Raw genomic sequence first — 26,595 nt, 5'->3', positions numbered from 1 at the left:
CATTAATTACCCCCCTGTTGGGGGGAGGGGGCGGGTGCAGGGGTGAGGGATTTTGCTGATAGAGGACTTAGCTGGAGTAACGATTACCCGATACCCTTCCATGAAGTTCTGTACATTTTTATGATCCTTACCCTTCCGCTCTCATTTCCGGTTCACTGACACTCAATTCTCTATAGTCTTCTGCTGTCATGCTCTGTCGGGGAAGACTGACTCCCCTCTGTCCCCCGCTGAGAAACCTTTTGATCCTCCAAAATTCTCTATCTACCAGGCTATGAATAATGACAAGTCCCTCTCCTTCTTCATTTTTTAATTTTAAATTTATCATTATTGTTATTATTATCAGTATTATTATTATTATTATTATTATTATTTGTGACCAGTCACGACACACTATCTGATAGAGCTTCAGTGAAATGTACATAAATCACAGTTAACATCTTTCAAAAGACGACTCAAGCAATAGATAATTTTCTGAACCAGCATCATGTGAACATGCGGGTGTGCCAGCTATGTAGTAAACATAGTAATCGCCGCAGTTTATCACTTTGACAGGTCTTGACCAGCTGAGGCAGTTTGACCCTCAGTGGAAGCAAACTGTCCTGGTGACCTGACCATCAGCCACTGTTGGATGAGCACCATTTAGCCAACCGATGCGTGAGTGTTACATCACCGTATTGGTTGACATGAAGTAGGCATTCTTGTACCTGCTGCTCCTTCAAAACGATACTAACCGTGAATTCCCCCGTAACAAACCGTGTTTTGATTGCCATAGGTTATCTTTCTATCTGATCCGGTCAGACTTTGATAGTTTTGACATTCTAAAATGGACAGAATAAAAATGATTGACGTAAGTCCAAAAATCGAAACAAACCATGTAAAACACTTGGTATTTGATTCATATATAATATATGACCTCTGCGCAATTTATTAGTGTAGTTAAGAGATTAAAATCTCCTGGTGTAATAATCTTAACGTTTTTACTCCTGGAAAAAAACGCGATAAAAACGCAGCCAATATGAAGCCATCATGACCAAACAAACGAAGTCAATCCCGAAGTAGTTTTACGGCCACATAATTACATCAAAGAGTCACAACATGAATTAAATTCAAATAGTCATGGTTTTCCTTGCTTTGACTTTCTTCGTATGTTGTTAGAAGTAATGTTTCCTTGAAAATTAAGGAGGAAGATCTTCCACACAGGCAACCGTCTCAAACATTCCCTAGCGCAAAGCAAACAAAAACAACAACCAAAAAAAGTTTCGGCGGTGTTCGTTGCATGATTACTTTTTGAGTCATCAGCTATCCGCTCCCTGTTGTTGCCTAGGATTTTACTGTTGATGGTTTTCACTGTCATCCAATCGAAAACTAATAGCAAAACTGCATATTGGACGCCCGACCCCAGGATAGTGAGCTACCGTACATTATCAATAAACAAACAATTATAAATAAACAATCTGCTAAAGTATCAGATCTGCAGGGGTTTCCGCTGATGATTTATGACATAAATTTTAAGAGCTCAGTATGGGGATGCCAAGTTGGTGCCCTTCCATCGAGCACCAAAGAGTTAGTGCCCTTGTTAGTATAAAACACCTGAGTGAATGGAGCTTTTCGCGTGCGGTGATTGGCTGGTTCGGGAGTGATTTGCAAGTTCTATAAAGTTTAATCTAATTTTCAACCAATATTCATTATATTGTCTGACATTCAAACATTCTTCATTACCACTGTCGGTTAAAGTGGTGGATACTTACCTCGGCGCTTGACGGCTCGATAAATATCCACCACTACTCTCCTCCACTTAAGTGGATTATTGTTAATTATTTTGGATTCTAGATTTTCATAACGTCACATGAAATCCAAAGATATGACGCAATAAAAATCCTTGAGCGCAAAAATTAACTAAAATAAATAAAAGTCATATATTTGTACTGCGGAAAATACATTTTAAGCAAATGAAGATCACCGCAGTATGTACTCAACTTAAGCAGTTGAGAAATAAGGCCTGAAAAAAATTCAGGCCTGAACGGGAATCGAACCCATGACCTCTGCGAATACCGGTGCAGCGCTCTAACCAACTGAGCTATCAAGCCAACTGGGAGCTGGTCAATTGTGAGTTCGTTATATACCCGTAGATGGAGAAGGTGTGATAAGAATACATGAAAGTCATATATTTGTACCGCGGAAAATACATTTTAAGCAAATGAAGATCATCGCAGTATATACTCAACTTAAGCAGTTGAGAAATAAGGCCTGAAAAAAATTCAGGCCTGAACGGGAATCGAACCCATGACCTCTGCGAATACCGGTGCAGCGCTCTAACCAACTGAGCTATCAAGATAGCTCAGTTGGTTAGAGCGCTGCACCGGTATTCGCAGAGGTCATGGGTTCGATTCCCGTTCAGGCCTGAATTTTTTTCAGGCCTTATTTCTCAACTGCTTAAGTTGAGTATATACTGCGATGATCTTCATTTGCTTAAAATGTATTTTCCGCGGTACAAATATATGACTTTCATGTATTCTTATCACACCTTCTCCATCTACGGGTATATAACGAACTCACAATTGACCAGCTCCCAGTTGGCTTGATAGCTCAGTTGGTTAGAGCGCTGCACCGGTATTCGCAGAGGTCATGGGTTCGATTCCCGTTCAGGCCTGAATTTTTTTCAGGCCTTATTTCTCAACTGCTTAAGTTGAGTATATACTGCGACGATCTTCATTTGCTTAAAATAAAATAAATAAGTTGCTAGCTGCTTGATTACTATCTGAGTAATAAGTTTATTACCCCCCTGTTGTTTGTATCTACTGCAAGCCAGATGCCTGCGTGAAAGCGTAGTTACAAGAACAGCAACTTTGGAAGACCTGAATCGACTTTTTACCTGCTGAGAGAGGAATGCAAGATCTTCCATCCCCTATGTAGGCCTGGTTACGTGAGCACTTGAACGATCCTACAGTGTTGGTACATGAAGCAGAACTGTGGCAATTGTGAACACCGCTGGCACATTCATAAATATCTGTTGATATAGATTAGCAGGTTGATACAAATAACACATACAATGTAGGACAGGAATAATAGGTACCGCGCTAGAAACGTTGTAGGCCACATACATAAGTCGATTTTATGCTTTTTTTTCTGGTATGGATGGTAGTCGGTTAAAATGGTAACGGTCACCAAACGCACACATTTGCTTGCTAAAGCTGCATATTAATATGTTAGTTTGGTCTCAATGCTTTACAATTAATCACTTGCTAAAGTTTCTTGGTCGAGCCGTGATGATCGAAAGAATTTAGCCTGGGATGTCTACCGAATCCTAGGGTACACATAACTTTTGTTACTCAATAAATACAGACACGTGCAAATGGAAAATGATAAGGGTAAGGTCTGCTACTATTTATGATGGTTGCTTTAAGGTTTTCATTGAAAGGCAACAAAAAGTGTATAATGTTGTCATTTGCTTTATATCTAAATTACCAGAACTATAAATTTTTAAACAAACTTTTTCACATTCATATCAGCCGCAACAACAAGAACTTGAATATTTTTACCTTCTGGTTCCATATCGCAAGAAACCAGAGCAGTTTTTCCCGTTATAACGGAATAAATCCAGTACTCGCCACTTTTCGCTTTTCCATCTTCGCTGGCGTTTATCTCTTCACATGTTTCCGCTGGAAATTCAAGAATGGAACCAAGAGGAACTGAGGACAAGAAATATTTTCATCAAAGATAATTTCTAGCTGTACTTCCACCCTCTAACAACTTTCTTACTAGACGTTTAGGTGTGTAGATCGCTGAGTATCTTTACGAGTTGAGCCGTCAACTTGTCACATAAGGTTTCAAAACGATTAAAAGTTGAATTTTATTTTCGATTGTTGTTCTCAAATTGTTCGCATTTGCTGCAAGTATGAAAGTTTACATTTATCAATGAAAAGTGATTCATAATTCATCGCCAGTAACAAAGCTTTGAATCTGCCAGGAGACAAGCTCTTAAAGACATGGATGTGCCCTTTGCATATGAAAATAATTTCCAAAACTACATTTCATTTTCATCATCCGACTCGATCACAAAGCGACGACGCTTTGAATTAATCGCTGCCGGTACTTGAGGAGCTGAAGGCTCTTAACTAACAAACATGGAACAGTTGTTAAATACGGTACAAGAGAAAGCAAATGTAGCCAACTTGTCAAACAGGTTTTTTTACGGTGGGAAATAATTAATTGTGGAAATAACTGTACAATATCGCGGGATATTTGCACTCGCATTATTTGTTCCCTACTTTGAGCAGTTGGATAATAAATTTCATTACTCCTCTCGATCAAAAAAAGAGCTAGGGCCCAGAAATTTAAACTACGGATAACGCTATCCACTTTCTTTCATGGAAAATAATCTGCTTTCGAAAGTATAAATTTGGAGTAATATCATGTCTTTTGTCCATGGTGTCTCAAATTTAACCAACCAACCCCCCATAGTAGTTTAGAAAGTTTAAATTTCACACTCATTGTTAAGTCCTTTTGGGCGATGAAACTCACCTCTTTTCTTATTACTCCTGACATAATATCTCTCCGAATTTGGTACAAAGTTCTCTGGTCTGGCCTCCTTAGTCCGGTTGTTTAGTTCACATAATTTCTCCGTAATTAAGTAATTGAAGCTGTGACATCGAAAATCATCGTTACACGCTCGATTACATTCGACTGCAATCGACAATTTCAACTTTTTGAAGGTGTGTCTTCGAAGCATCATACCAAAAATTCCATGCTCATCCTTTTTGCATTCTTGAGCGAAAATTTCATACGCGATACAAAGTGTCACTAAAATAAAGAATCGCATCGTCACAACCACCGGCTTGTCCTTTCCTGTAAGATAAATTACGATTAAAATTAAAGACCAAGATTATGCTATAATGCTAAGAATGTAGGTATTTCTTGGATCTTGCCTAAAAACTGTTTGTGGAATGAGGGAAAAATCCACGAAACATCAAAACCGACAGACATAAGGATGGAAAATGAACCTTGAGATACAGCCTTGTCTAATTGAAAACCTGCCAAGTTTTATTTATGCTCCCCTAAGAAATGTGGGAAACTCGCAAATTCTTTAAAGTAGTCCTGATAAATGTATATCGGTGAGAGGATTCAACGCTTAAACAGAGGAAGAACAAATGCTATAGTTTATACTGTAGCGATCAAACCTTCAGCTGTTCTGTATTCAGATTAACTTTTCAAAATATCTGACCTGGTACTTTACATATCTTGTAAGTACCTTGATTGCTATCCAAGGTAGATGATAACGCCTCCTGGAAACTGTTTAGGGGAATTTAGAATTTTTTTTAAGGAATCAAGCTACCCGAAAGTAATTGTTTGTATTACATGTCACCAGTTTGCTATTACCTTGGAGTAGATTACAATTATAATCCCAGAGTCTTTGATGTTTAGAAACAAGTGGTTGAACAGGTGTCAAGGTTCTTTACACACAAACAGAGGCCGGTATTTCATGGCTTTAATGAGCTTATCTCGAATCAAAAATTTATGTCAAACCTTTCGCAGCAAAACGATCTCTTTTTTTTTTTATTAGACTTCTAATCAACAGATCGCACTAGTAATTTTCCAAGAAAGTAGTGTAAGTAATATAATGAACTCCCCTGAAACGATAGAGGAAAATGAAAATAATTTGATTTACGTAAGGAATTCGTTTAATTTATCACAGAATGCCATTCGAACCACATTCAATACATGTTTACAAAGCGCTTTTTTTTTCGTTTTGCTTTTATGGAAAGAGATACGTAGGTATTTTTCGAATGACTAAATCCCAGATACGTAGGTATTTTTCGAATGACTAAATCCTAGAATCAATCGTTTCGCATTAAGACATAAAAATTTTTGATATTGGGCGACGAAAATTGCAATGAGCCTAATGTTATTATCCTGCCAAATCGTGCCATGTTTGACCATTTCCCGCACTTCTCTCCAGCTTTTTTTTTTTCTCTAATTGAAAGTGAAATTTCGGAACAAGCGAACTAGCAAATAGCAACAGAATATAATACACGTTATAATGACGTGAACAGAGGCGGAAATTCTCAAAGAGAAAACGAAATGGACAGTCTGAGTTTTGAAGATTTTCACGCCCAGTTAGACTGCAAGTTTACACACGGAATTAGAAATGATGATCTCGTTTGAACCAGGCTATGAAATAATTTGAATACCATGTACTACAATGAACTGGAATTCTCAAAATGAGTTGAACAATTTACAACTTGACTAAAAATTAGACTTAAACACACTACCAAATATCTAATTATGTGATATTCTTAGACCCTTTTTATTATTATTGCTTTATCGAGTGAAATATCAATAATATAGGTATAATATCTACGAAAGTCACTTTTTAAGTCTTAATGATTATCATGCTCGTAAACGAGTAATGGAAACTCCAATAAATGGACTATTTAGATTATCGATAAACTACAAAACCTCTTATAAGTGATGTCTTATCCTGTGTATTTTTTTTACTACTTCATATCTTATAGCTGACTTGCATGACCAAACTTTTCTCTAAGTTATTTAATAAATCTGTACTCATGACAAACGTCCTAACATAACGAAAACAGACGTCCCTTTACCACGTATTAGATTGCTGAAAGGAAAACGAGTTATGAAAATTCTAGATGAGCTACCAAGATAACTTGATAAACTTCCAAAACACTGATTAGTGACGTTTAACAAAATGTTATACCTATTTGTCCCTTTTGAATACTTTTTTCTTCCAACAAGAGAAAGTGTTGGGGAAAAAAAGGTACGAAACGACTGGTAACCTTACTACCTTAATTACCAAAAACTGATATTGTTCTACAACTGGAATTTTTTTTCAACAGCAGGCGCTATCATTGGTTACTTTGGGGTCACATGACATCCAATAATAAAAATGTTGCCTATGTAAAGTTTCTGATCTGAGTGAACAATATTACAAAATCTTTGACATCAGAAGGTAATAATGGAATGTTTCCCGCTCGTGTTTATCGACAACCACCTTTAGAGGTGAACACGGCTCGACTGAGGACAACATTAAACCGGCAAGACATTTCCTACGCACTTTAAAGGAGGTTATCAAAATGTTCGATTTGTTTCTGCACCGCCTCCTATAATTTCTTTATCATGCTATACAACAGAATACTAGACGACTGTGCCTACTGTAAAGCGTACTTTTTGTTTTACTCGCGACCAGTTCTAAAGAGTTTACTATTAAAAAAAACTTTCTATAATAGGTTTTTGACCACATTCTTACAAGCAAACCTTAAAAAAGTTTTATCAAATGTCAGGATTTTAAGCTAAAGCGTAATGAATATTATGATCCTAGACGGTGATATTACTAATATCTAGCCTGAGGAAGAGCATTCTAATCATCTCATGTTGAAAAAGGAACAGGGGATTTGAATATATATCAAACTTCTGCAATTACCAATACAACTGCTTTTTCCTCTTAATGGGAAAATCGGCTTTTGAAAAATAACTGTAATACTCAAGAAATGTTTTGAAATCAGCCCTAAAGTTCTATAATTTGCACCAGGCCATTATCATTCGAGTTCCCACCAGTCAAACCGGAACAATCTTGGCCATTACAGTACGAGCCTCCTCCGCCTCCGGCTTGTTTTTCATGGGTACCACTACCTCCCCCAGAGTACCCACCATCTCCGCCTGATGCACCATTATCCTCTGATCCACCTCCCCCACCACCAAACCCACCAACTGCTCCTGGTGCAGGGCCCCCGTTATTACCGCTATTCATACCTCCGGCTCGACCACCGATCCAGACTTGAGCACGTGATCCACCTCTTTCCCCATGGGAGGAGCTATGTCGGGTACAACCTTGACCAAACCAACCCGCTCCTACTCCTCCATGATAGCTAGCGCCCTCACTGTTGCATTCACCTGGCTGCCCACCTGTGCCTCCATTTCGAACTTGTGACGAAACCTGCCCTACACTACTGGTACCATTTGATTCCGCCTGACCATCCACACCATTATATCCACTCGATGCACCCCCTCCTCCTCCGGCAGCCAGCAACAGAACATCAGCTGTAGTATAAACAAAACTTCCTCCCCCTCCTCCAGTGCCAGCATTGTCTTCCACGGACACTCCTAGTTGAGCTGCTGTTTTGTTAGTGCTTTGTCTGTCTTGAACTTCCACTGAATCTCCTCCCCTTTGTCCCACCACAATATTTAACACTGTTCCATTATTCAGTGTGAACTTGTCTTCTATGAACGCTCCCTTTCCGCCATAATATGTTCCTGGAAGGTATCCATAATCGTATGAATGTGTTCCTCCGCGAGCGCCCCAGGCTTTGATGAGATAGCAGGTGGTCCGTGGAACAGTGAACGTCTGTATAGTACCAAAGCGTCCCTTTCTCCCATCGGTTTTTAGATTTAAGGTACCTTTAAGAAGAAAAAAGTATTTACGCCTCAATTGTGCTGTGGATATGATATCTGTGAAATTTTAGGGGAAAACTTTCAGAAAAAATGTGAATTGAATTTGAAACGTTGAAAATAACAAGTTAGTCAGTCTGTCTTAAAAATCCAAATATTCTTACGGTAAGAGGCTGTTGCATTTTCAAGAAATCCAGGTCTACAGGAACAGTGATAAGAGCCTATGGTGTTCTCGCAATCGGCATAGCTTGTACAAAGTGATGGGGAAGAGCTGCATTCGTCAACATCTGTAAAAAAAAGAAAATATCAGTAGCTGACTTATTCTTCTTAGTCTCCCCTGAGGACCATTTAACATACGCTCATCCTTCCCACAAAGGAAAGCCAAGTTACTTTTTCTTCCCTCTATGCAAATTCTGCGGCCTTTATCTTGACCTAGTTGTTTCTTCCCCCAGTATCTTATCACCTTCAACTGAAAAATGAACCAAGGGAGCTACACACTTAACGAACACTATTGAGAATGTGGTCAACACCTGAAAATTAAAGTGTAAGGTGTCCAAGTTCCGCCGTATCGCTGATACGCAAAATAAACTATTTGCAGTACGATAAAATTAAAAAATATATAATCGAAAGAAAACAATACGAAGATTTCAGAACATTCGCAGCGCACTTTTAAACTTAAATTAGACGCATAGCTGCGTGAACTCGGGCTTTCAATATCTTACATCCGGGGTTATCTTTAGGGGACTACCATATTGCCATTGTTACTGTCGTCATGCAATTTCGTCATTGCCGGTCATGAATAAGTCTACTTGTGTTTATTTTTGTCTACTGGAGTGTAATGAATGTTGTTATGGTATTAGACAACATTAAAAATAATATATTACCATATAGGAGCAGGTTCCTAAAAATGCCAAAGGTTGAAATTCAAGGACTTTTTAATGACTTTGAAAGCCAAGTTTTAGAAAATTGAAGGACCACTTTTGGAAAGGTTTGCATAAGCAGTTTTAAAGGTATTTAATATTATTTCTCAGTTTTCCATAAAAGTACTATAATTTTCAACTTGAAAGTTACTAAAGAAAAAGCATTGCAAAAATCAAGCCCTTGTACGCAAATTTAAGTACTTTCAAGGCCTTGAATTTTTATTTTTAAATTCATGCGTCTTCAAGGACTTTCAAGGCTTTTACGAACCCTGAGTAGGTATTGTATTTGCCTTTAACTGAAAGGAGAAGGGATTTTTTTATCTATGATTGGTACCGAGTCATAGTTCGTTGCCAAATGTTCACGCAGGGGGGAGTTGTCAGAAATCAGTAAATTGAAGCAATGTTACTGTTCAATAGTTCATATTGTTTTTAATAGAAAAATCTCTGAAACCACTGCAACATTGTATAGCTAGAGTGAGTGCTTTTGGTAGAGCACCAATTTTGGGAATTGCGTATAACAAAACTGTAACAAAATGACGAAGATGTTTCAATATTTGGTATTAATGCTGAGTTCTTTTCCTTTGTACTGATCGTAAACGTCAAATAAGTCTAACCGAGGATATTATTCACAAGTTATAACATGAGGTTCAATGTTCTTTCTTCAATTTCTTGGATGATCTGTTCCTGTTAATATTTTGAATAACATTTTACAGTTCCAGAATCTAACTCACGTAAAACAGAAGTTGACACTTATATATTATCATTGTCATCAGAAGTGAGGGTAATTCTGTCTGCTTTAAAAATGATTGTCTGGTTAACTAAGACAAACTTTAATACAACTGCTTTCCAATATTCATTATTGACACGAGATCATTAGCAGAATTGATTCCTTGTTTGTTATTGTAAATCAAAGAGCATAAACTCATTGCAAAACAAGGTCAATGTACATTGGAGTAGGACCAGGGTTTTTCTCTATATCTGAATTCAGTTGAAATTTGCAATAGTTTGATAAGTGTGTCTGACTCTTATAAAGACACATGGGTTAATTAGAAGAAAACATTGATAAATACCGACTTGCTCCATACTTCAATCTAAATATCCTTTGATACACCCTCACAGAAAAATTCAACAAATACTTCTTCTCGTGTCGTGTAACTATTTAATGTTACCCTCTTCGTATTAAGCTTACAAACACTCTTTGTAACTCTTCTAACCTTCACATAACGACGTAGCCAAGAAGACTTCGGTATGCTTCGACGAATACGCTCATAAATAAATTCCTTCAGTTTTCTGGCCTTTCTTCTAAGACGTTTCAGCCGGTAGCTTCTGGTATTCTACTGGGTTCTCGATCACGTCTAAATACACGGTTGTGTTTACACGTAAACATAATATGAGATAGCTCGTTTGATATAGCAGGTTTCGCTTGATATTTCTCGATAGAAGGTTCCATCGTCAAGTATCGCTCTTAAATTGATCTCTCGTAAAGTTCGCGGACCGACCCGTTCCCAAGACGCTCCACAAGTTTTAGTGTGTGTCTACCGTGAACGGTGTGTGACTTTGTATATATATTGAGCGTAATAGCCATCGAATTTTTTCGCGTACATCAGGCAAGGAATTGTCCACGAAGGCAGCCATTGCTTTAAACCATGCGCTCTAGGGTTCATTCTACGCATGCGCTTACACTTCACGCATGCGCTGTAGTGGAACTGCGTTTTGTGACTGAACCCAAAAAAAAAAAAAAAAGCCGAATTTGTACTTCGAGCGTTTCCCTCGGAAAGCCCGAGTAATAAATAATAAATTGCTGACGCGAAACAATTTCAGATCTAACAAAATAATAGTCAAAGAAAGCTTAGAGAAATAAATAACCTTGCAACGACACAATTGCTTTATGAGAAATGTACGTTTTCTGATAAAATTTTTTCTTACCTTTGCAGGTATGTCCATCTCCCGAAAAACCGGCTCTGCAAGAGCAACGATACGATCCCAGAGTGTTTTTGCAATCAGCGTTCACATCACAAACGCTAATGGAGGCATTACATTCGTCAGAATCTGTTAATGAATATCCAAATCGTTTAGAGCGACAATATACATTGATCATGAAGCACAATTTTAAGCAAATTATTGTTCAGATCCTCTTTAATTAAGTTAGCCACAGTTAATTAAAAAAACCCAAGAGTGTGGGTGTTAAACAGCTTTATCGAGCAGGCTCTTCAAGAATCTCAATGGATATCATTCCAATGACATATTGAATCATTGCTTGGTGTTGGGAATTAAACAAGGTGTAAACAATGAGTTCACCATACTTAGTAGGATGCAAACGAGTCAAGATTTATCGAATCATTCTCTGAAAAAAATAGATTTCTATGAATATGCAATTCTTGCTGTCATCTACTGCCGTACATGGATTGCGATATGAAATATACAAATAAGAGAAAAGGTGAGATTGAAAAGTATCCGTCATGTTTCGAAATGCGCGAGCGCTTATTCGTGGGTGATGCAACTTAAGTTGATTTTAGTTTCCTGCTGTTAGATTAAGAGCAACCCATCTTCTCTGTAAGGGCTGACATAAAATTTCCTTGCTGTTTCATAACTAGTTTCCAAGGAAAAAATCATAAACATTTTAGAACAATTATAACATTTCTTTGACATAGTAACAATCTTTTCCAGGTGTCCCCTCCACCGAACGATCAGACCGGCTTACGATCAACAACAAGAAAGTATTGTATCTGGCACAAAGCTTACCATTAGCTTTTACGCCATGTACAATACTTTTAGCGTATATCCATTCTGTTTAACTTTCGTACTCTACCTTCGGTTTTTATGTCACAATGAGCCAACACAGGAGTGTCAGGTTTGATGAAATTCAGCCAATATTTTCCGCTGACCGCTTGTCCACCTTCACTCGCCTTGATTTCTTTGCACGAGTCTGCAGACAGTTCGGGAATGGCACCGAGAATAGCTAGAAAGTAAGAAAATGAGAAAGTGAAGAAAAAACGTGATATCTCCCTCTCTAAAACAGTTAGCTATATCATTTTGCCTTAACGCTCACCTCTCTTCATATCTTTTCTGAAGTAATATCTCTCAGAGTTGGGTACAAAATCTTGAGGCTTGGCTTTCTTTGTTCGGTTACTCAGCTCACACTTGTCTTGTGTGAACACATAGTTAAAGCTTTGGCATATGACGTCACGGTAACATTCCCGCAAACACACATCACCGAATGCTGCTCCAGTGATTGTTTTAAAAATGTGTTTTTGAAGCATCTTACCAAAGATGGAGACTTCGCGTGTATCACGGTGGTACTCAGCAACAACTGAGTGAGACAATACCAACATGAAGAGGAAAACTGGTAAATGAAAGAACTCTTGGACTCCCATTGTAGTTATATAATTTCACCTGAAATGAATCATAAAGTTTGAGAGCACAGTGATACAAATATGAGTATGTCCACAGAAAAACAGGAAATGCGATAACTTTAGAGGCACTTATTGTTTGGCTGTTTTTCAAGCTGTTTGACATATCGCAGACACCCATGTCGAGCTATATATATATGTATATATATTTTTTTTATTCCTCCAATTCCTAGCTGCTTCACAGTTATGTAAATATAACGTGATATAACATAGTATAAATAATAAAGATTTACAAAGGAAAAAATGCGTAGAACAGAATTTACAACACATAAATTGAAATACATTGTATATTGAAGGAGAGGAGAGAGGCAGATCTAGAAAACTAATATTGTGCCCCTTAAAGTTATGTATAACAAAGGACTTGAGATTTTTATGAAAAAAAGTAAAGGAAAAATGACAAAATAGCTCAGAAAATTATAAAAGAGATAATGTTTCATCAGTATTGAGCAAGGTACCAGCGCAAAAGTGCTTTTCTAAACATTTTTTTAGATAGTTTGTTTCTAATAGATTGCGGAATATCGGTCCAAAAGAAACTTCCAATAATGCTGGGGCAAAATCTCCTAAGATTAGTTCGAAATAAAGGTATTGCAACTTGATTGGATGATGCACCGCAGGTACTGTAGTTAAGTAGTTCAGATACTAATGAAGCAGGTATATAAGGATGTGTGGTGTGGAGTTATTGATTCCATTAAAGGAACATCATTTATAACATGAACCGCTTTGTTTTTTAACTTTGCGATTTGAGACAATGGAGCGTTATAATTATTTCCCCAAAGTGTACAAGCATAAGTAAGGTAAGGATAAATAAGAGAATAATACACACTAATAAGTGTTGCTTTTGATACATAATGCTTCAACTTAACCATTATATTTATATTTGTAAAATCTCAGATTGTAGTCCCTAGAATATCTCTCCAGGGACAACAATCTCTCGTAGGTGTTATCGATCTCTTTTGCATACTTGGTGATATCGTTCTCGATTTGGTTGATTCTTGTGTTAGCTTCATGCAGTTGTCCTGTTAATACCTCCAGCTTTGTATCCAAAGATTCTTTCAGTTTTGAAATCGAGCTTTCATTTTTCTTGATTTGACTCTGAAGAGATTCAATGTCGCTTTGAATCTTGACTTGAGTTCCTTTCATTTCTTTCAGGTCGTCACTTATTGAACTCAACTGATGGTGTACAAAAGCCTCAAAATCTTCTTCCACCGTTTCCTTCCTCTTTTTGAAGACATTGTTTGTTACTTGTTTGTTAAGTTTGTAAAAGAAAAAGTTAGATTTACGCGAGAAAAAGCAAGAAATTATTTCAAGTTGGCAGAGCCAGCAAAAAACGCGGCCATCATGCTCGCTGACGGCTGACCGCGTCGAGCGATATGTCATGCATCCGACAAATTTAAAGCTTGGTGTAAAAAAGCAAGCGTGAGATATATGGCGCTAGTCGATAAGACATGGATACTTAACGGTGTCATAAAATAACAGACTCCTTTAACAATTAGCACACAGTTCGCCGCCCCTGACAACGCGTATTAAAAATTTCCCAAAATGATATCTTTGGTTTAGCTCTGTCCTATCATGGTGATAACATAGGGTACTTCTCTCATGCTATGAACTTGCCTGAGTGAGTATTGCAGTCTTCCATCACTTTTAAAATCGATAAAGAAACCTTTGAAAACAAATCGACTATGAATTGTATTTGACTTGTATTGAATGAGGAACTTTACAGACCACAACATGCTTAAATGACGAAACTATGAAACGCGATGTTCTTTTTGAAACTTCTTCTAATGCCACCTGCAGACTTTCTTTGAAAACATTTAAGCTGAGATCCACGCAGAATTTCCGTTTTCTTGGAAATTCAAAACACGACATCGTTGTCGTAATGTTAGTAAATAGCAACGAAACTCTTCGTTTTATCTAAATAAAAACATTTTTTTAGAATTCTTTGGCTTTTCAAAACTCGTTTCTTATTATCGTTCGTTTGACGCAGCCATAACACTATTCTTGTTAGGAATGGGGCAGAACTGTGAACGTGCTTTTCGTTAGATGATGACATTAAGGCTGAACGTATTTTGGTCCTTACGTCATGAACGAAAGCTAAATAATTTCCAGTCCAATCCGATCTAAAAAGCATTTTATAGTATGATTGCTGCTCTCTCTCTTGATTCCTCATACCTTTTTATGCGCTATTGACCTCCTGTATTCATTTTTATATCAAAATGTGAGACCTCAGATAATTCTTCTGTCTTCACTTTGACAAGAGGCATCTCTCTACAATCACTTTTGTTGAGAGTTCTGTCTTTATCGTTTAGATTTTTTTCTTGCTCTTCAGTGCAGTCACTGCTGAGGCCTAAAAAACAAGGCTGATCTCAGAAAGGAGCGAGTTTATGAGATAAGTGAAGTTTTTATCATTATAGTCCAACTTTATCAAACCAGCGGATGCCGGTGAAGCTTATTAGCATACTAATTAAAGTTGAAATTTTAAGAGCACAGATATACAGATATGTGGCCGTCTACCGAAAAAGAGGGAATACGATAACTGCAGAGCCACCTATTGTTTGGCTTTGCTCCAAGCAGTATGACATATCGCACACACATGACGAACGATACGACACGCATACGATAAATTTAAAGCTTAATATGAAAAGGTGTGCATGAGATATGGCACGGATCGATTAAGACGCGAATATTGAAAACAGTTATATAGCGCGTTCGTCTACGGTTAAATAAAAAAAATTTTGCTTAGTTTTCCAAATAGCAATGTCAAAGCTTCTTAAAAGCAATTCCTCAAAGACAGATAATGCAAACTGGAAACAGACATCTAAATAATAAAGTAACTGAATTCTTTATGACCCATTCCCTAATGTATTAGCAGATCTTTCTGCTGATCCAAACATTCACGCTATACTTTTAAAATAGCACACAGTTCGCCGCCCCTGACAACGCTTATTGAAATTTCCCAGAATGATATTGTTAGTTTCGCTCTATGCTATCATGATGATAATGGACCATAAGCTATTTCCTTTCCTTTTCAAGATCGAAAGACTGATCGCTGGGAGAGAGATAACTTTGAAACTTAGCCTGCGTTGAAATTGGAACTTTATACGGGTCTAAACGTGATATCGTCGTTATAATGTAAATAAACGGCAGCGAAACTCTTCGTTATATTCTGAGAAAATATCTCGCAAAAAGTCGGACTTTCTAAACTCGTTTCTTTTCATCTTTCGTTATAATACAGCTATGTAAGTTTTCTTTTTGACTGTAAAGGAGGGTAAATTTTAGTCCCCAGATCATTATTTAGAGACCGAGAGTAGGTAAGATCCTTGTGGCATGATCAACAGAAAAATGTGGATTCAGTTCGGCTCGACCTGATTCAGCCAAAAGGTCCTATAAGAATTTTACTACATGAATGCAATTCTGTATCTTTGTTCCTTATAATTGCATTTTGCCCAAACCGACGAAGATCATAGTCCGACGTGTTAATAATTACTCGAGTGATTATGGATTGGTAATTTTTATGAACTAGTATATGCACTATTTCCATATCAATATGTGAGACAGATAACGCAATCTAAAACTCGGATTCCATTTGCACTTTGACAAAAGGCACGCGCGGTTTTTTGGCAATCACATCTCTTAAATTTTTTATCCGTAAATCGTTTGTTTTTTTTTTCTTTCTTACTCTTTGGTGCAATCACTGATGGAACCTAGAAATCATGGCTCGTGTCAAAACGTAGCGTGCTCAAGAGTAAAGACAAGTGTGAGCCAGTGTATTGTCCAACATTATCAAACTAGCGGGTGCAAAAGTTCTCTTAAAAGCGTATGAATAATTTAACAAGAGGAGATTCTGACATCAACGAATCATGTTTTGAAAAAAGATTCTGGCGCAAGAGCTTCACTTTTGATGATAGAGCCGTGAGTTAAGTCAGCTTTAAAGTCTGTAGCTCAGTAATACATTGCTAAACTGGCTTCTTTAGCATAACAAAGGACACACTCATTCAAAACCATCCAAAATGAAGCTATAAGCTCCACTTCACGTAGTCTTCTTGTGATACATACTATATAAGATAAATTTTTTCCAAAGGACTTCGGTACTCACTCAAGAGTGTTTCTCATTGGCAACTTCTGGTCATCATCATTTCTTCCGTTGTGTGAGTCGAGTTTCTGTAAGTTAAATCAAACGCAAACTTCTAGCTAATTTTCAATGACGATAGACAAGTCCAAAATATCGGTTTAACTGCAATAGAACTGCAAGGCTTGTGAGTATTCTCTTCTCAGAAAGTATCTAAGCCTAATCACCTGGTGATGTTTTGAGGCACGACCAGCCGTTTATTTTTCGCACATGATGTGGGAGGTTGACTGTCATGCAAATTAAAAATGGGGTAAGTTTCTAAAGAAACTGTTGTGCTGCGTCGGTACGAGATGTAACAGGGTAATTTAATGTAATCAACTAAGTTGATAACGTAAATTGGCCACCGCCGAGAGTTTAAAGGCTCCAAAGGCTGACGTTTCGAGCGTTAGCCCTTCGACAAGCGCTTCGTTAGCAATTCGTCACAGCGATTCCAATCGCTCTGACGAAGGGCTAACGCTCGAAACGTCAGCCTCTACAGTCTTTAAACTCCTTACGGTAAACAATTTACGTTATCAACTCAGTTTATTACACTAAATTAACCTGTCATGCAAATTATTGACGTCGGGTCTCTCCGCCAAAATTAAGTTTCAAAAGAAACATAACAGGTATTGTCCTCGATGCATTTTAAATATTAACTTTTTGATTAACACTAGAAAATCCTCTATGTGAGACTTGGCGGATCAAAGTTTTGCAGAAAGTGGAAAAAGTTATCAATTTGTATGGAATGAAAATCGTTTTTTCCTCGATGGGGTCACTTTGGATCGCAACGTTTCGATCGATCGCATCTGACCACGTGCTTCCAGCGATCAAAGAACACAGCTGCAGTCGTATCCAGTCGACTTTATCACCTGAAAAAGGTTGCAGCACGCACGTTCGATTCACATCGTATTCAACTGTGTTCATCACGATTAATAACTACAACCTACTTACAACAGCAATAATTTGATACGTCTAAACGCGCTTATAATAGTTCACAATAATTTTCCGACTAGCTCTTTTCTCCTAAACTGACGGTTCAATGGCTGATAGCTATTAACAATGTTTTTGTTATCAACCACCTGCTGAAATGAGACACACTGCTTAGCTTTCTCTTCGTGTATCCGTACTATAATAAAGCACACTGTTTCAACCAGTCAGAGCGCATGTTTTATCCAAACTCGCTTTGTAGAAAGCGGACGTTGGGACTTTATGTTTGTTCTCAGTCAAGCGAGGCAGCATTTAACGAATCAAGGGGTGTGATTTTTTTGCGTGTTAAGTTTTTTCTGGGCTTATGCATTCACGCTACGGTAAACAGTTAGCATTTGTATGGTAAATAGAAATCGAGCAAATGACGATAGTCTTCTACATGATTCAACGGCGTGGTAGGCTTCGGATGTTAATACCAGGTTACACATGCTCTCATCACCTTTGCATCGCACAGTGAGCCTCTAATTGAATACATCTTTCGTCAGTTTTAAGCAATATAAGGGAAAAAACGGTGACATCTCTTTATTTCAGATACGAAAGCTATAGTCGCCCCACCATCCACCTCACCCTGACTATTTGCATCCTAAAAAATCTACCAGAATCACCCCCACGGGGAGGATTTGTCTTATCATCAGTTTTGCCGATCGTTTGAATCTGCCGCTCGTATGATAATCGGAAATTTTGAAAAATCCCGCGTGTATTTTAAAGCTGTTTCCGCCATTGTTCCAAAATAGCCATATTCGGTCATTGTTAATCGTCAAACAAAGCCTGCTTAACTTTAGGCTGATCCGCTTTTCTTGATACGCTTTTAGCAATAGCTCTTTTTTCTTATTTACATAGCCTTATCTAAATACAAAGACGGCTCTCACCCCTCCTCTCAATCAAATTCTGCCTGGAAAGTCACGGAAATATAGTGTTCCAACAATGTTAACCTACTCCTACCTAAACATATCCATCAACCTGATTAATGGTAAAAAAAATTGATTAAAAAATATTTTCAACGACCGATGACGGCAAAGCTGAATCAGTGGTTTATTACGTCTTGTGGTCGTAATCAGGAGCTCCTGTCGTAATCTAGTATCACCTGAATATACTTCAATTTTCTCTCGATATCCTTTAGAGGCCAGCCGTCAACGAAGGGGGGGGGCATAGGATTCTGGGGAGATCACATGGATGTCAATGGGAACAGAGGGGGTCAATCGTCTCCAACAAAGTGTAGAGAGGAGAGTATAAAAAATTGACTGCCAATGAAGGGTTGGGGGAGGTCGTAAGAATATCAGAGCCTTAGTGGGGAGATCAGTTTATCGTGACACAACCAAAATAATCAAAATAACAGAAAAAAATTAACCGTTAGTCGTAAAATGATGAAAATTTTTCCATTAATTAGCCGTAAAAGCCATCACCTCACTGAGACTAGGCCTGTCCCGATTGGAATCCTAAAATGCTGGAAAGTTGCTATTTCGAATAGTTGCTAAAAAAAAGGAAAGTTGTTAACTAAATTTCTTGATATTGTTATTTAAACATTAATTTGTATTTAAAAAGCTTTATTTTTCGTTCTTCACAATAAGTGCTAACATCAGTCACGACAAATAACTTGAGACTAATGTCAGCTTTTTATGGGCGAGATTTGAGGATACTCTTATGTCTAACGAACAAAACACATGGTTCATTAGACATCATTTTAGCCAATGATCAAATGAAACATTAAACAAGAATGGAAATCGGCCGACTGATACGATAGGATTTTTAGTGATTTTTAGTATCGAGTTCTTTCATGCTTACGCTCAAAAAACACAATATTCCACGTAGAAAACTTAGTTCAGCAAAGCATAAACGCTACCAGTTCTCCTTTAGTCACCCGTAAACAGTTATTGTTAGTGTTAAACTGTAACAGCCACCTGTCATGTCCTTTTGTGTAACTGTTATCCACCGGAACTCTTTAAAGTAATTAATGTTGTAAAAGGCGAAATTCCTGCTTAGCCAATAGTGTAGTAGATTACATGATCCTGTAGATTATTCATGGCATTACGTTATCCATGTACGTTAGGTTTAAATAGGACTGTTCTGTAAAGCTTAGCGGTTAGGTGAGAAAGTTAGGAAGAGAACGGGGTCGAACCAGCCCTGGCCAGGTCCGTTCTGGTCAAAATTGTAGTAGAGCTTGAAGAATAAATCTACGTTGGAGCCAACCCTGTTGTCGTTAGTCTTTCTCTCAAGGATAGTCAGCAACCGTAATAGATTCCGGTTACCTCCCCGCAGCCAGCGAGTGCCCCCAAGGAAAGCCTTTACCCAGAAGAGTTTTTAAGAGTTGTCCCCGTCCGTCTGTTCATTTGTGAAGGCAAAACCCTGTTTTCACACGACGAACTGTTGTCAAGTGACAAGTCATGTGTTCAAAAGCCTTTTGATGAACATTCAAGAATTTCGCATAAATTGAAGTTTTCTATGAAATCGTTGACTTTTTCGTACTTAATATGAGATTTAACTGATTCTCTTTTCATGCGCTATTTCAGAGAGAGGAAACTCATTCAAAACCTGCTATCCACAAACTAATTAATTTTGATTTCCAGTATTACTATGTCAGTTTTGACGTACAAGTACAAGTTAAAACAAGTACCCACACAAGTACCAGTTAACCTCTTGTAGATATCGATTATTTTTCTTTTAAAGTACTAGTTCTCCTGCTGGTTGGTAAATTGCTAGAGTTGTAAGACGTTCGAAAAAAAATTGAGTTAGCAATAGCGCACAATATTCCATATATAACAAATATAGAAGCCCTGACTGTGCTCTGTTCTGTTGTAAGGCACGCAAAAAGCGGCAAGAGCAAGAAAGAACTGCGTGGAGAAACACGAGACGTGGTCGTACTTCTTGATTTTTATACGTGTTTTTATGCGCAGTAGAGGATGCGTAGAGCAATACTAAGGAAAAATAATTGAACGTGACTTTAGCGAGTCCCCGTAAAGAAAATAAACATTACAAAAAAATGGCCCAATCATTTAGGTTTATTCTTCGCAGTGGGATGCATGGGTCCCTCCATTATACTTCACACTTGCACTGTTACTCCGCTGGTGTTATTTCATGGTCATGACTTAATAACTAAATGGAGGTTACTCCTCCTTGTTTCCAAAAAGAGGAGAAGAATTAAGCCATTACGAAAACAGATACAGCAAAGAAAATGGTAAATTGTTAGTCCGAAAACTTGTTATGTTAAAAGTGTTCTCAAAGGGCTAACAAAGAGTTAATTCTCCTGGGTAACGCAGTTTTGAGCGAGAGTATATTAGCGCATTCTTTTTTCTCGTTCGGACGACAAAGAAGAAAATAAAGAAGGGCCCGCCTGAAAGATCCTTACGGCTGAGGGACCAATCAGACAAATATTTTTTCTTGGATCTGTTTTCATCGATCAAAACATTTAAAAAGGTTCGTTTTTATTCAAACCATATAGGTGTTAATAAATACTTCCGAATTAACTTGTGGAAGCGTACAGGGCACGAGCCAGGCCTTTACGAAACATTAATTTATTGAATAAAGTTTGTGACCGTGCCTTAAATTCAAAATACGGTCCGCAGGTAAAGCCAACTGTAATAGGCTTTACTAAGTCGAGAAAAACGAGGAAAAGAGGAATATTTTAAGGGATTATTCGACCTGAAGATCAGCGTCCTTAATGGAGAACGTCCAGAATATCAGTTTTTCATTGCATATTCGCTAATGGTCATATTATATATCTGATTATGGAACCCTCTTCTAAAAAAATCCACATACTGGCAAATAGCTGCTGCATGAAACTAGTTTGTTTTCAAGATAAAAAAAAGCGGGCGCAAGCAGGCGATTTTAGCCATATTCCTTATTGTTTCGCCTAGTTTTCTCAGTGGAATGTTAAACCGGCAGGAAATTTTAGTTTTGCGGTATTTTGCACTCTTAAGCCCTTTAAAGGACGTTATCAAAATGTTCGATTTGTTTCTGCATCACCTCCTCTAATTTATTTTTTATGCTATACATATAGAGAATAATACATGGTTTTTCTCGAGGCCGGAAATCCCTGTATAACACCGCAGTTTAAGTGATAAAACAAATTATTAGACGACTGTACCTACTGTGAAGCGTTCCTTTTGTTTTACTCGGGACCAGTTCTGAAGTGCTTACTATTAAAAAAAGAACTTTCTATAATAGGATAGTTAATAGACGGAACTTATTGGACAGTTCCCTTCAAATTATTAACTCTATAAAGGTTTTTGACCACACTCTTACAAGTAAACTTTTAAAAAGTTTTATCAAATCTCAGGATGTTAAGGGTTAGGGTGTTGAATATCATGATCCTAGACGGTGACCTTTTTAATACCTAGCTGGAGGAAGAGCATTCTTATCATCTCATACTGAAAAAAGGAACAAGGGATTTGAATGTACATAAAACTTCTGCAGTTACCATCACAACTACTTTTTCTAGTAATATAGAAAATCCATTTTTGAAAAACAACTGTAATATTCAAGATATGTCTTAGAATCAGCCCAACAATTCTGTAATTTGCACAAGGCCATCATCATTAGAGTTCCCACCAGTCAAACTGGAACAATCTTGGCCATTACAGTACGAGCCTCCTCCACCTCCAGCTTGTTTCGCATGGGTACCGCTACCTCCCCCAGAGTACCCACCACCTCCGTCTGATGCACCATTATCCTCTGATCCACCTCCCCCACCACCAAACCCACCAACTGCTTCTGGTGTAGGGCCCCCGTTATTACCACTATTCATACCTCCGGCTTGACCTCCGATCCACGCTTGCGCGCGTGATCCACCTCTTTCCCCATCGGAGGGGCCTAGTCGGGTACAACCTTGACCAAACCAACCCGCTCCCACTCCTTCATGATAGCTAGCGCCCTCACTGTTGCATTCACCTGGCTGCCCACCTGTGCCTCCATTTCGAACTGGTGACGAAACCTGCCCTACACTATTGGTGCCATTTGATTCCGCCTGACCATCCACACCATTATATCCACCCGACGCACCTCCTCCTCCTCCGGCAGCCAGCAACAGAACAGCAGCTGTAGTATAAACAAAACTTCCTCCCCCTCCTCCAGTGCCAGCATTGTCTTCCACGGACACTCCTAATTGAGCTGCTGTCATGTTAGTGCTTTGTCCGCCTTTAACCTTCACTGAATCTCCTCCTCTTTGTCCCACCACAATATTTAACACTGTTCCTTTATTCAGTCTGAACTTGCCTTATATAAACGCTCCCTTTCCACCATAATATGTTCCTGGATTGTCTCCATAATCGTATGAATGTGTTCCTCCCCGAGCGCCCCAGGCTTTGATGAGATAGCGGGTGGACCTTGGAACAGTGAACGTCTGTATAGTACCAAAGCGTCCTCTTCTTCCATCGGTTTTGAGATTCACAGTACCTTCAAAAAGAAAAAAGTATTTACGCCTGAAATATGCTATGAACGTGATACCTGTGAAACTTTTAGGGGAAAATGTCCGCAAAAAATGTGAATTGAATTTGAAGCGTTGAAAATAACAAGTTAGTTAGTCTGTCTTAAAACCCAAATATCCAAACCCAAATGTCGGTAACAAGTTGTATCATCGCCAAAAAACCAAGTCTGCGGGAACAGTGATAAGAGCCTAAGATGTTCTCGCAATTGGCATAAATTGGACAAGATGATGGGAAAGCGTTGCATTCGTCAATATCTATAAAAAAGTAAAACATTAACAGCTGACTTATTCTTCTTAGTCTCCCTCAGGACCATTCAACAAACGCGCATCCTTCCCACAAAGGAAAGCCAAATTACTTTTTCTTCCTTCTATGAAAATTCTGCGGCCTTTAGATTGACGTATTTGTTTATTCCCCAGTATTTTGTCACCTTCAATTGAACAATGAACCGAGAGAGCTGCACACTTAGCAAACACTATTGCGAATAGGGTCAACACCTGGAAATTAAAGTGCAAGATGTTTGGGGTTTATCATGGAAGTTCCGCCGTATCGCTGATACGCATAATAAACTCTTTGCAACAGGATGAAATTAAAAAATATCTAATCAAAAGAAAACAACGCGAAGATTCCACAACATTTGTACCGAACTTTTAAATTTAAATAAAGAATAAATTGTTGACGCGAAGTAATTTCAAATCTAATGAAGTAATGGTCGAAGAAAGCTGAGAGAAATAACTCCTCGCAACGACATTTGCTTTATGAGAACTGTACGTTTTCTGCTAAAATTTTTTCTCACCTTTGCAGGTATGTCCATCTCCAGAAAGACCGGATCTGCAGGAGCAGCGATACGATCCCAATGTGTTTTTGCAGTCAGCGTTCACATCACAAACACTGACGGAGGTATTACATTCGTCAGCATCTGTTAATGAATATCCAAATCGTTTAGAGCGACAATATAAATTGATCACGAAGCACAATTTTAAGCAAATTGATGTTCAGATCCTCTTTTATCAAATTAGTCACTTTTTAAAAAAAATCAAGGAGTGTGTGTGTTTCAAACAGCTTTATCGAGCAGGCTCTCCAAGAGTTTCTATGTATATCATTCCCATAACATATTGAATCGTTGTTTGGTGTTGAGAATAAAAGCGAAGCATAAACAACGAGTTCACCTTACTTAGTAGGATGCAAATGAGTCAATAGTTATCAAATCCTACTTTGAAAAAAATAGATTCCAGCCTATGGATATACAATTCTTGCCGTTATCTGTTGTCGTACATGGATTGAAACATGAATTATATAAATAAGATAAAAGATAAGATAGAAAAAAAACCGTCATGTTTCGAAATGCGCGGGCGTTTCTTCGTGGGTGATGTGACTTGGTTTTAGTTTAGCAGGTAATTTAGTGTTATTATTAGTCTTTGTTCATTTAGTTTTAGTTTAATTTAGTTTCCTGCTGTTAGATTAAGAGCCAGCCATCTGCTCTGTTAGGGCTGAAAGAAAAGTTCCTTGCTGCTTCATAATTAGTTTCCAAGGAAAAAATCTTAAACGATTACGAATATTTCTAAATTTTCTTTGACATGGTAACAATCTTTTCCAAGTGTTCCTTCCAAACGATCAGACTTACGATCAACAACGAGAAAGAATTGTACTAGACAGAAAAGCTGATTATTAGCTTTTATGCAAGGTACAGTACTTTTTAGTGTATATCCATTCTGTTTAACTGTCCTACTCTACCTTCGGTTTTCATGTCACAATGAGCCAACACAGGAGTGTCAGGTTTGATGAAATTCAGCCAGTACTTTCCGCTGACCGCTTGTCCACCTTCACTGGCCATGATTTCCTTGCACGAGTCTGCAGGTAGTTCGGGAATGGCACCGAGAATAGCTAGAATAGAAAATAAGAACACGACAAAGTGAAGGAAAAAGGCCATATCTCCCTCTCTATAGCAGTTAGCCGAATCATTTTGCCTTGATGCTCACCTCTCTTCCTATATCGTCTGAAGCAATATCTCTCAGAGCTGGGTACAAAATCTTCAGGCCTGGCTTCCTTTGTGCGGTTACTCAGCTCACACTTGTCTTGGGTGAACACATAGTTAAAGCTTTGGCATCTGACGTCACGATAACATTCCCGCAAACACACATCACCGAGTGCTGCTCCAGTGATTGTTTTAAAAATGTGTTTTTGAAGCATCTTACCAAAGATGGAGACTTCCCGTGTATCACAGTGGTACTGAGCAACAACTGAATGAAACAATACCAACATGAAGAGGAAAACTGGTAAATGAAAGAACTCTTGGACTCCCATTGTAGTTATATAATCTCACCTGAAATGAAATCATAAAGTTTGAGAGCACAAATATGAGGATATCCACAGAAAAACAGGAAATACGATAACTGCAGAGGCACTTATTGTTCGGCTGTATGACATATCGCAAACAGGCATGACGAGCGATATGTCATGCATGCGACAAATAAGCTTGGTGTGAAAAAGCAAGCGTGAGATACGGCAAGAGTCGAGATATGGGTACTATAAAAGTCCCATTGCACTTTTGTCTGTGGCTTAATCAAAAGTTTTACTTATTTTCTTCCGCACACACATGACTAGTGATATCCCATGCATACGAAAAATTTAAAGCTTGATGTGAAAAGGCACGCATGAGATATGGCACGGGTCGATCAGACACGAAAATAGAAGTGTCAAACCTTCTTAAATGCAATTCCTCTGTGGCAGAAACAGTTTTTACAGTAACTGAAGAACGGTCGTCGTCCCAATACATGCAAACTGGAAACAGACATCTAAATGATAAAGTAACTGAATTCTTTATGACCCATTCCCTAATGTATTAGCAGATCTTTCTGCTGATCCAAACATTCACGCTATACTTTTAAAATAGCACACAGTTCGCCGCCCCTGACAACGCTTATTGAAATTTCCCAGAATGATATTGTTAGTTTAGCTCTCCGCTATCATGGTGATAACAGAACCACAAGGTACTTATCCTATGGTATGAACTTGCCTGAGTGAGTATCGCAGTCTTCCTTTCCTTTTCAAGATCGAAAAACTGGTCGTTGGGAGAGAAATCATTTGAAACTTAGCCTGCGTTGAAATTGGAGCTTTATACAGGCCAGAACGTGCGCAAGTGGTGTAACTATGTAACAGGATGCTTTATCTCAAATGTTTTAATGCCACCAGCTGACTTTCTAGGACCTATTTTGGCCGACAGTAAAAACATGATATCGTTGCTATAATGTAAATAAACGGCAGCGAAACTCTTAGTTATATATTCTGAGAAAATATCTCGGAAAAAGTCGGACTTTCAAAACTCATCTTTCATTATAATACATATTTTG

At 38.2% G+C, this 26,595-nt stretch overlaps 2 protein-coding genes and 1 non-coding gene across 3 annotated transcripts; all 3 read right to left on the bottom strand.

The window, feature by feature from the left end:
• Nucleotides 1-430: 430 nt before the first annotated feature.
• LOC113680415 (uromodulin) lies at nt 431-4,819 on the bottom strand. Its single transcript, XR_016179364.1, has 4 exons — nt 4,522-4,819; nt 3,540-3,689; nt 2,873-3,007; nt 431-818 (listed from the first exon to the last, which is right to left on the bottom strand). It is a non-coding gene; the product is annotated as a uromodulin (transcript).
• A 1,456-nt stretch (nt 4,820-6,275) lies between these two features.
• LOC149052468 (uncharacterized) lies at nt 6,276-25,659 on the bottom strand. Its single transcript, XM_089203827.1, has 6 exons — nt 25,225-25,659; nt 24,980-25,129; nt 24,042-24,164; nt 11,253-11,375; nt 8,571-8,693; nt 6,276-8,415 (listed from the first exon to the last, which is right to left on the bottom strand). The coding sequence occupies exons 1-6, from the start codon at nt 25,547-25,549 to the stop codon at nt 7,526-7,528; spliced, it is 1,734 nt and encodes a 577-aa protein (XP_089059953.1). The 5' UTR covers nt 25,550-25,659; the 3' UTR covers nt 6,276-7,525.
• LOC149052469 (uncharacterized) lies at nt 21,322-23,313 on the bottom strand. Its single transcript, XM_089204912.1, has one exon. It carries the CDS (start codon nt 22,939-22,941, stop codon nt 22,321-22,323), a length of 621 nt encoding a protein of 206 aa, XP_089061038.1. The 5' UTR covers nt 22,942-23,313; the 3' UTR covers nt 21,322-22,320.
• Nucleotides 25,660-26,595: the final 936 nt, after the last annotated feature.

The sequence above is a fragment of the Pocillopora damicornis genome, chromosome 1, assembly GCF_964200805.1.
Source record: "Pocillopora damicornis chromosome 1, jaPocDami1.2, whole genome shotgun sequence".
In the NCBI taxonomy this organism is placed as follows: Eukaryota; Metazoa; Cnidaria; class Anthozoa; order Scleractinia; family Pocilloporidae; genus Pocillopora; species Pocillopora damicornis.
Note: the sequence above shows the minus strand (reverse complement) of the source record. Positions and strands in the feature narration are given on the sequence as shown.

What these genes read in the sequence shown, in the direction of transcription:
- LOC149052469 (XM_089204912.1), bottom strand. Translation starts at nt 22,941, where the DNA reads ATGACAGCAGCTCAATTAGGAGTGTCCGTGGAAGACAATGCTGGCACT.
- LOC149052468 (XM_089203827.1), bottom strand. Translation starts at nt 25,549, where the DNA reads ATGGGAGTCCAAGAGTTCTTTCATTTACCAGTTTTCCTCTTCATGTTG. An exon ending in CAGACGATATAGGAAGAGAG is followed by an intron (nt 25,130 to 25,224) that starts GTGAGCATCAAG and finishes TTTCTATTCTAG; the next exon opens with CTATTCTCGGTGCCATTCCC. An exon ending in AGATGGACATACCTGCAAAG is followed by an intron (nt 11,376 to 24,041) that starts GTGAGAAAAAAT and finishes ATTCATTAACAG; the next exon opens with ATTCTGACGAATGTAATGCC.